This window comes from Fragaria vesca, linkage group LG7 (genome assembly GCF_000184155.1).
Source record: "Fragaria vesca subsp. vesca linkage group LG7, FraVesHawaii_1.0, whole genome shotgun sequence".
Taxonomy (NCBI): Eukaryota; Viridiplantae; Streptophyta; class Magnoliopsida; order Rosales; family Rosaceae; genus Fragaria; species Fragaria vesca.
Window position 1 is genome coordinate 7,430,000 of NC_020497.1, and position 10,805 is coordinate 7,440,804.

The window sequence follows — 10,805 nt, forward strand, 5'->3', positions numbered from 1 at the left end:
TACGATATATATATATATATATATATATATATATATATATAGACTAAATTAAGATCCGATTACTTGTCTGTTTAACCGAATACAATAAATCGTATAATCCTAGCTATGCCATACATGCATGCATCTCCCTAATTAATCTTGTAGTACCTTCCATGCCCAATCATGCATTAAAAAATTCAATCAACAAAATAGACGAGACTCCCACAGACACCATTACCTGGTGCATGGTATATGGCTTAATTAATTAGTCGGTTTTATATATAATTAACACACCCACGCTCATATATAGACCTTACATTTTTTTCGATTCATCAAACAGATTGGTATATATAAGTTGAATCGATTGTAGTTTTAGGACCATGCTTCTCAAAAGCACGGGAAGCACAGATAAGCAAGGATTACAAATTGTTAATTAATTAGTCACATATACTACTAATGATATGGTTTGGTACAAATTAAGCTCCCTCATGAGTGACAAAAGCTGGAGATGAAGACACAAGTACACAACTCTCACGTCTCCAAACACTTCCGAAGATTTTGCATTTTCTATCCAACTACTAATCTGTGACTTGGCAAGAGGCTACACAATAAGACAATGCAACCACAATAGGGTGTCTATTCTTTTCTCCAATCTCGGGAAGGTGTACGTGGATCTATAACAGTATGATATTAATTACTGTTTTATAGCTTGCAAAACTGGTTTCCTCCTGTGATCGATGCTATATAAATAATTTGATCTTAAGGAACCTAATTCATGTCAAAGCAGAAGTACCTGCAAGATCCAAGAAAGTTAGAAACTACGTACTGATACAAGTGATATGATCGATGAAGTAGTAGTGCTCAGTACTAAATAATATATAAGCTGTTGTTCATTACAATTGTATTCAGTTCTCACTATTAATTAATCTAATTCTCTTACTTTCTCTTCAATTTTTCTAACTAATTCACAGAAATTAATGACTTGCATCCTTTTTGGGTCGGAAAAAGAAAAAGAAAAAACACTACTCCCTAGCTGCTTACTCTCCTATCTGGAAAACAAAATTACCTTATTGCAAGTCACTAAAGCTGTCTAGTAATTAATAATCATTCTATAAGTGCAGATGAGTAGAGGGGGGACAGTGTTATATTAGGATAAACTAAATTTTACTGAGGATTTTAAAGTGTGTTTAGCCATTTACATTTCATATAAGTGGCGGTAATGATACGCAACTGCCAAATTACAAACATAATCCCATCAATTCTGACCCATATTTTATATGTAACAACCAGCTTATGCAATGTAAGCTTCTTCCTTCTTTCTTCTTACACTTTCACTATATTATTAAGGTTTCGATGTTAACAACTAGCTAGCTGGACATGATTTTATATAGCTTAGTATGAGTTCGATCAGCTTCTGGGAAAGGGAATATAGAGAAGGCCGGATCAATACCATATACAAGCCTCAGATTTTTGTAGGACTCACCAGCCAGCACTATCTCTTGTTTTATATCCTAAAGCTAAAGGTGGCCGTACATCAACAAAGTTTTGAGACAGGAGTGGTCATTTTAATTAGTACCAACCATATTTCGCATCTTTAAGTTTTTATATATGGTTTTTTAATTAGGAAGTGGATTGATCATGCCTCCAAACCTAACCAAAAAAATCATGATGTTTTTCCATTATTTTCGATTTTGAGCAGTATTTATATAGTTGCTGTTTTCCCATTCTTTTCGTTTTTGAGCAGTATTTATATGGTGGGAACAGTTGTGTGGTACACGTCTCACCACAACAATAGGAAGCAATAGCCGCACACACACACACACCTAAGTGTGGTCTTTAATTAAGAGCCAGATTCTGAAAATACACATATAAAAGCTACACCAATATGTGGTTATAACGGAAAAAACTACGGTTATATATATGTACGTCAGCGATCCGGTTCCTAAAGACCACACTCATGTGTGTGGCTGTTGCCTGATAATGTTGTAGTAGTGTTGATTGTTTTCTATGTCTACAAGTTAAAAAAGAAGTAAAAGGGTTGCTAGAGAAAGATACACTTCACTCTGCAGTATCATGTCTTGAAACTACTTATTTAACACAACCATAACTTTAAGTACTACATAAATTTATGTCTAGTTGATGGGACGGTTCCGGCTCTCGACGAAAATTCTCAAACATGGCCGGCAACGATGAATCATCGCAACGAGGGCAGGGATATTTTCCTTTCTTCTATCAGCTGGCTGGATTAAGAACTTGTGCTTATCGATTCTTGACTTATTGCTCTTATATATTCCAATTTTCCCATGAAAATTTTCTGTTATACAAAAAAATTAGCCAGTTGCAATATTGTTATGGCTTAGGGTTTCAAAATGGAAGTTAATTCGTCATTTAAGCCCAAAAAAAGAAGTTCGTCGGTGGTCTGTCCCAAATATAGTAAATGTGTCTAATGGTCACATGCACATTGTTTTCCGGAAAAAATTCATCAACTTCAGGATTTCTAACAAGAGGATTTCGGAGGTCGCATCAAAATCAAGGCTGACAAGAACCTTCAATTTGACCTCAGATTAATTATTTCCAGTTGATGTTGTCAAGGTTGATGAGGCAAATAATCATTTCTTGTTACTGTTCCCTTGTGAAGATGGAGCCCATTTCTAATAATAGCCACCGTCTAGCTTTTTGCTTGAAACCTATTTTATTCTTCAAATTATTTATATTCTTTGCTGCATAAATGATATTACTACTTGAGAAAAAAAATAAAATAAAATAAAAAATAGCCATTCAACAACTTTGTACATTTACACAAATTTACATCAACCTGTACAAATGAATTACTAGGCTGTAGTTTCACGAAAAAGAAGAAAGAAAAAAGTCCTTGATTTGATCTACAACAAAAGACCAGCACACTGGTTATATCTTCTATCTTCATCTTGCCTCGTTTTGATTTCTTCTGCACATCGCAATGTGCTCTCAATTTGGTAGCCTCCTCCAATACTGACTTCTCTTTCCAAATGACAACAGTAGCTCTCAAACACACTCACATTCACATGTAACTTGAATCCCATCAAGAACAGAAACTCAAGCTCCAGCTTGTTCAGCTCGTTTGTCGTTAATCCCCCGACTCTTGCAAAGTAAGAGTTTCTGTAATTCCTGTTCAAGAAAGAAGGATTTCACATTATTCCGAGACAAACAGATAGAAACGTATAGAAAGAAACTGAGAAACAGAGAGGGATGGAGGAACTTACATGTCTTCTACATATTTCGAAGCCACCATTATAGTTGTGATGAGTAACCTATGCACATTTGTGACATTGATTCGAAAACCAGGATTGTTCTGGCAAAACCGGTCGATATATACATAAGCAACCACGTAAACAGACGGCCCGGCTCTTGTGTACCTGAAAATCCTCTCCAAATACGACTGAATGGTCATGTCCGGAGTCTCGTGACACTCGAAAATCCGAGTCTTCTTCATGTCTTTGGACAAGTACCAAGGGCTGCTGCAGTTCTTGGAAATCCTTTGGTTCCTGGCCATGTTCCTCTCTATAAGAGAAGCAAGAACGTTAACCACCAAAGGGGTGTTGGAATCCGCCTGGTATGGATAGGAGTACAAGTCTGATCTGAACGTTCTTGGAGAGATTACAAGGGATGTTGAGGACACCATTTCTGGTCTTCTGGTGTGTATACTGTGAAAGAGAGAGAGGCTTATGCTTTTGGGGTTTTGTGGTGAAAGAGGTTTTGGGTAGAGAGGAGCATATATACAGGGAGGAAGTGAGAGACTTGGGTAGTGTTAGTGATTATAGAAATAGGGGAAATGAGTCAAATGACATTGGTTTTCAGACATTTGGAAGGTGGGTGGAAGCTAAAAATGAAATCAAACTATAAGATTGTGCCTCCTCTTTGTAAAGGAAAAGTACAATCATACAGCTCAGCTTTCAAATTCTATATAACAGAAAATATAAGAAATGCAAACCTGCCTCTCTCTCTCTCTCTCTCTCTCTCTCGCATATTATAGTCGAGATTCACACTAGATATTGACGAATCTCGCAAGTTTTCTTACTGGATCGATTGGATGAAACCATGAAAGAAGCCTGCATGCCATTTTGTTTGCCTCCTCACTTTCATATATTGGCCGGCCTTTCTGATTGGTCGGACCGTACGTAGAACAGTTCATCTATGTGCTGTATTGTAACATTTGTAACACTATATATATCGATCATTTAGTAAAAAGATTCAGTAACCCTAATAGATGGTCGGATCTATATATCGATCATTTGGTGAAAATACACTATAATCAGAACATTTGTAACATTATAATCATGTCGGTCGAACATTTGTCAAAAGATTTGGTAACCCTAATAGATAATCAGGTCTATACAACGATTATTCGGTGAAAAAACACGATAATCTAAAGAAATAATCGGTTTCCTGCGTCGATCATTAAACGACGAAAAGATTTGATAACTCTCATAAGTAACTGATTTCATACATAAATTATTTGGTGAAAAAAATTTAGTGAAAAAATTCGGTAACGATATTAGAACGGTTGTCATGTGTTATGATGGTCTCGCCGACAGTGGGATGAAGGACAGAGAGGACAAGGGGGAAGAGCATGAAAGGAGGAGCATTCATAGCTGGTAGGTCTCTGAGTTGGTGTTCGGGGCCCGAAGAACTAGACGGCATTTAAATGTGGACTTGATCCTCGAGATTTGTGCTATGAACAAAATCCAAAGTGGGACTTGTACGAGTGAGAAGTTACACGTGCAATAGGGGCTTGACTTGTATTGATATCAGGATATCTTGGTTTTCGACTTGCAGTACGGGCATTCTGTTTTCTGGATTCTTGAATGCAGAATTGATTCCAGGTAAACTGATTATAAAATATGGAGTGAATTGATCGAGTACAATGGAAATATTTACCACAACTATTTAAAGAAGATGAACAGAGACTACTTGCATTGAATTTCTTTAAAAGACCAGATCGAGCGTAACATGTACATTGTGAAAAAAGAACAAGGACAAAAAATTTACCGTATAGGAAAAAAGAGAGGAAAACAAGGTTGGTTCCTTTTCTTTTGTTGGAGAATCCTTTTATTCTTTCACTCTCTTCTGAAGAGTAACGGGAACAAGATAAATGACGGAGACTTGGGAGTGAAATAACGCAAATACATAAACCAAACAAAAACGAAAAAAACAACGGCAAAGATGTTTCTCCAAATCAAGACAAGGTCGTATTTTGGTCCATAAGTGACCATTGATCATGAACTCTTGAATTCAAAAGAAAGTTAAGAAACATGTCACACAGACATACAAACTAACTAACAAACCAGCCCATTTCAAACCCAGCTCACAGCTCAGCCTAGATGACCAGACAAAGCAGCCCAAAAAAAGGCCCATATGACGAAATGGCCTATAGCGACCCATGCGGGGAGGTTGCCTCCCATTGTCACTAACGGTGAGCAACCGAAAGAGGGACTTGCAATGAGAAGAAAATCATAGGCTAAACCAAACCAACCGAGCATACACCATTAGACTCAACAATCTGGTAGGTCGAAACGACACTAAAGCTACCCCATCCCTGAACGGCCAAATATGCAATGCATAAGGAAGGTGGGCCTGAAGCAACTGACAAAGGTGGCGGAGATGACATCATAGGTGGTTAAAAAGGAGGCCGGAATAGGATTAGGATCTCGCCTGAATTGGCTGGACAAAAGGTCGCTTGATCCAAACCCATAAATAGACTAAGGACACAACAACATCACCAATAAGAGGAACACTAACCAAGCAAAGGCATGATGGAGGCAAAACCGAAGACGAGCTTCGGAAGACGGCCATAGAGGGCGAGAGTCTGCCACCACCGTCGGAGACCGAGGAGGGACAAACTATGAGAGAACAATAACCTCTCCTGGACCGAAGTAAAATGGTGGGACCAACGACGTTTGGCCAGGAGAGGAGAGGAAATCGCAAAGGGGTGCCGGTTGGGTTTGAGAGAAAACCTATGTAAGGGTCCTCTAATCACATTTGATTTTCAATTTCAAAATTTTAGAATATAAAACTAAATTTCACCTCTTACGTAAGGAGTTATTTTTCGTAATGGAAAGGGGCTATAGGATCTGGCTCGTTGTCGTTTTGGGTCACTGGATGTGAGACTCAAGCCAGCTAGGGGCATGGCGGTAGCTTAGCCGAGCATGACAAGGATGGAGGTCATATGCTTAACTTGACTGATTCATATAGAAATGGGCCTCGTGTGAATTTCTTTGGTGGCTGCCTTACTAGCCTTTGAGTGTCGGGCTAGGGTTCTTTGGCCCTATCCCACTGTTTATGTTTTACGTTTTCTTTTACAGTAATTCCTTTTAGGAAGCTATTGTTCGCTATGTCTTTATTAATTATGTCTCTTCTCAAGCCTACGTGGATATGCCTTGTGACGTATTTATTAGGTTCGTTTGTATTAGCGAGCATGAATATGATTAATGAGTAAGTTTATCCCATAAACCACATACCATGAATATTCCTCACAAATCTGTAGATGACAGATGAAGTGTAAGTTTTGGATAATTTGGCCTTATCTGAATTTATTAACGAAATCTATGATGATTACTTGAAAAAAGGAAAAGAGTAAATATTAAAGATCAAATGAGCGAACTTACTCATAACATGAAATGAAGAGCACGTTACTAACTTGGAATGAAAATTATCATGAATCGATATCAACAAGAATCGATATAAAAAAGAATCAGTATGAGAGTATTTCATTCTATTCTACTGTTTACTTATTGTTTCTGCAAGATCCCGTAGGTCCTTCAGAAGCTTGACACGTGCTTGATGGGGTTCCCTCCTATCTTCCCTCAGACCTGCAATAGGAGAATGACCGGGACTTACTGGTCTTTCCCTCTCTGATGGCAAAGTCTATTCGAATATGGTTGAAGTGTAATTACTGCGATAGTTAATGTTACCTGATAAGTTGGTAGTTGGGCCCTATTTATGGCCCAGTGTAGAATCTCTTTCTCCTTGCCGATCAATGTGGGACAAATGTCCCTCTCTATTTGGTTTATCTTGGTCCTCTCTGTGTTTGCTATTGCGCCCTGGCTCCTCTTGGCATCGGATCTAGGCCTGGACCTGCCTTATTGCAGGTGGGTATCCGACTAGTCTATGGGCCGGGAAGGTAGTTATCTACTACCGACTACACTTACCATAAAGGATCAAAACAAGAATAGAACTATTTACAATTGATGTTGTTTACTTACCATATGTTATCAGAATTAAAACTAGTTTGATTACTAAAATACCCTTACAAGAAAGGAAACTAGAATGTTTGCAATTTTATCGATCACCAAAAACAAGGAAGCTTATCGATCACCATGGAAGAGAGGCACTAACCTAGGAGTTGGCCGTCTTCTTTGTTGTCGTTGTTGTTATCTCACTTATCTGATGGTAACAATACAATATATATTTCTAGGATTAGGTAATTTAGAAATATTATAATTATGTAAGGATATTTTGGGGAGAAAATATTAATTTCATAAGCTTGATTCTGACACCCATCTCCCCCATTTGGGTATCAGATTAGGGGGTTCATAAAGAATCGAATCCTCATAAGCAAGTGAGACCCACACCCATTCAAATACCTTAGCATGTTAGTAAACTTCGGAATTCACCTATCCCGGAATCAATTCTATCACTCTTAATTATATTACAGGTTAATAAACATGCTAGAAATGTGGTCTTACCTCAAAATTCTGACTTTTTTTTTTCCCTTGCGAGGTAAGAAATTTATTAAGAATGAAGAAAAATACAAGAATGAGAATAGGGCATACCCTGCTCCATCACAAGTAAAGTTCTAATTAACGAAAATGAAAATTGGGAAGACCCAATTTATCTCTAACCTAAAATTGACTAATGAAATTCAGAGATGAATCAAACCAAGTACAACCTGTACTTGAAGCACCAAAATTCTGACTTTTAAACAAGAGATTTAAGATGGATTACTTATAAAAAACATAATGAGAAAAATATTATAAGCGAGTAGAAGTAGCAGGATGTAAGTTAAATCGTATTAATGCATTTCATGTTCCCTATCAGATGGACAAATGTTGCACTAATCCATGGAGCCATTCAGCCATTACATATAGAATACTCTTACATATATAATTGTAATTCATAATTAGGATCCCCAAATATTGAACTCCAATTTCTTTTTTTCTCATCAGTAACAATAACGATGCATAAATATGAGCAAAGCTTTGTTTTGGTACCTGAAAACAAAGCGACGGGTCCTCCTCAGCAGATTTTGAGCGAGCATCTTTAAATATCTTTTTTTTTTTAAAGATTTTATATATCTTTTTGCAATAATTGAATATTTGTTTTTTTTCTTGACATATATGATGCATCATGCATATAGTTAGGTAGCTAAAATGTGTCTATCATTCAGGAACCGACACTAAATTCAACTCAATTTGTTTTTTTTTTTGGTTACAAAATTCAACTCAATTGTTTTTCTATCACAGCAAATCTGATGTTCTAAACAGAAAAAACAAAGGCAGATCTCCTTATAGTATATGTTGCCACTCCAGATCGATTGTGCTAGTCTAAAATAAAAAAAATAAAAATATCAAATGTACAAACGAAAAACAAACGAATGAAAAGAAAATGACCCCATGCATGCTATAGTTCTTTAGGCAAGCAAACAATATATAGTAACACCGACACAAAATTCTGCAATTTGCATGTTTCTTAAACTCCTGTATCAGGGAATAGTTGATAGTTATTGTCACACCTCAGATTTTTTTTTTTTTTTTTGTGAGGTGTAACTCATATTCCAAATATGGAATAAATTTTCCGTAAATAGAATATGAAAGACATTGAAAAATAACACATTGATACTCAATTGAAAGATCACTCTTTATTTCCAAGTAGTTCATAAAGTAGCTTACAAAGATAGATTTATGAAAGTCTACATCTTATTCTAAGGAAAGCAAACAACAAACATATTTCACATGAATTAAAACATTCTTGCAAAGAATCAACTTCAGACAACTTGTTCCTCACCTGCAAAACATTTAAAGGGGTGAGCTTAAATAGCCCAATAGGAGGCAAAATCTCTTCAAACAATACAAATCAGAATACAATATTTATATGCATGTGTATGATCTGCTCCATATAGTTCATATAGCAAAATACACCAAGCCTATATGTCTCATACCATGTATTTTACCACAAGGGTGACTTGGAGTATCTATTTACATAAACTATCTCCCTCTAACCCCTTTTGCTAGTCATCTTGTTCATTCCCTTTTCGCCAATCCCGAATTACCCTTTCCATAACCTATACTATTTGCCCATCAACATGGGCATACATGAGATATGATTCCTGTTGAAGATATGGACTCAACTACACAAAAGTTTTATTACTCACTTCTTTATCCCAAATGCTTTATGCATAGTACTACACTTCCCTTATACTTTATATGGAAACAACACCTTTATGAATTTAAACAAACCATATCAGTAATCTGGTAACAAGAAAACAAACAATTCAGACAATCCGTAAAACCACATATAAGGCAAGCATAGAGGTGCCCCAAGTTTCCTCCTACCTTTGCCGGATCTTACTTCAAGTTTCAAGCTCCTAATAAAAGATGAATCATTAGTTAAAAAGTCTAAGCTAAACTGCTGAAACAAGAAATAAAGTACTAAAACAATAAAAAAAACATGCTTTTCTGTACTTAAACATGATTTTCTGTACCCGTTACAAACAGACTAAAAATTGTACAAAGATGTTCATAATTTGACTTTGAGGTCTTCTAATGACTTATAGCAGGCAAATAAAAGAAACTATGAGAGTTGGAATCACCTTAAACCGATTTTTATTGAATTAGTTATGAATTTTCAAAATTCAGCTTCAGTTTCAGGTTTTTCTGAACATTTTGCTAAAAAGTGCCTAAACTTTGTTTTCAAAAGCAAAACAAAAACTCTAAGTGATACAAAACTTCTAGGTATTTAATATAAACATTTTGGTGTTAAAACAAAAAGAAATCTGTAAGTATAGAAATGGTCGAAATGGTTAAAGTGCAGTAAGAACACAGTATGCACACAAATGTCAAAGACTTGGTGCAAAAACGTCAATGAGGGAAAAATGCACCAAGCAAGATTATTCCATTAATCTTCAAACAATAAACACAAAGTGTACTTCTCACACAACTACACAATTTGAATACAATGCTCTCTTCTTACTTCTCACACAAGTAATGCAGATCAAGTAACCTTAACAAAGGAAACTGAATTGCTAGATTGAGATCTCACACACTCATCTATGCTAGTTCTCACACAACTAGATTCTAATACAGCTGATTCTTACACACAATCAGTTTATGCAGCAATACTGAAACTATATCTCTTTCAGTTGGAAGTTCGACTGTTTCTTGTACAATCAGGATTCCTTGGTTCTGAATCACAACCAGTTTCTCCTCTTCCACCAAACCAGGTTTCAACAATCTCAAATGCAATCCATCTGCAAGTAAGAAGGAGATACTTAGTTGATAGGTAAACACACACAGGCAGTTTGTAATATGAGTGTCAGCAGAAAACAACTCCAGAGATGAGTTTCTAAATGCAGCAGAAGCAATTTATAGAGTATGAAAATACTCCCCCTTAATTGATGCCATTCAATGACCAGATCAGAAATCATTTCAGATATGAAACAATCATGTTACATCTGTTGAGTACTTTCCAAAACTGATATACCAGTTTACTGCTATAACAAAGTCATTAAAAATATGCAATTTAATTTCCTGATCATGCTGATGCCAATGATAAAGCACATAGACATACAA

General features: G+C 36.3%; 1 protein-coding gene across 1 annotated transcript; it reads right to left on the reverse strand.

Moving 5' to 3' along the window:
• Nucleotides 1–2,861: 2,861 nt before the first annotated feature.
• Nucleotides 2,862–3,655, reverse strand: LOC101307151 (cyclin-U2-1-like). Its single transcript, XM_004306912.1, has 2 exons — nucleotides 3,222–3,655; nucleotides 2,862–3,126 (listed from the first exon to the last, which is right to left on the reverse strand). The coding sequence occupies exons 1-2, from the start codon at nucleotides 3,638–3,640 to the stop codon at nucleotides 2,862–2,864; spliced, it is 684 nt and encodes a 227-aa protein (XP_004306960.1). The 5' UTR covers nucleotides 3,641–3,655.
• Nucleotides 3,656–10,805: the final 7,150 nt, after the last annotated feature.

Excerpts from the sequence above, each read along its gene's own strand:
- LOC101307151 (XM_004306912.1), bottom strand. The coding sequence starts at position 3,640 with ATGGTGTCCTCAACATCCCTTGTAATCTCTCCAAGAACGTTCAGATCA. Across the intron at positions 3,127-3,221 it reads TCGAAATATGTAGAAGACAT|GAATTACAGAAACTCTTACT; the intron begins GTAAGTTCCTCC and ends TTTCTTGAACAG.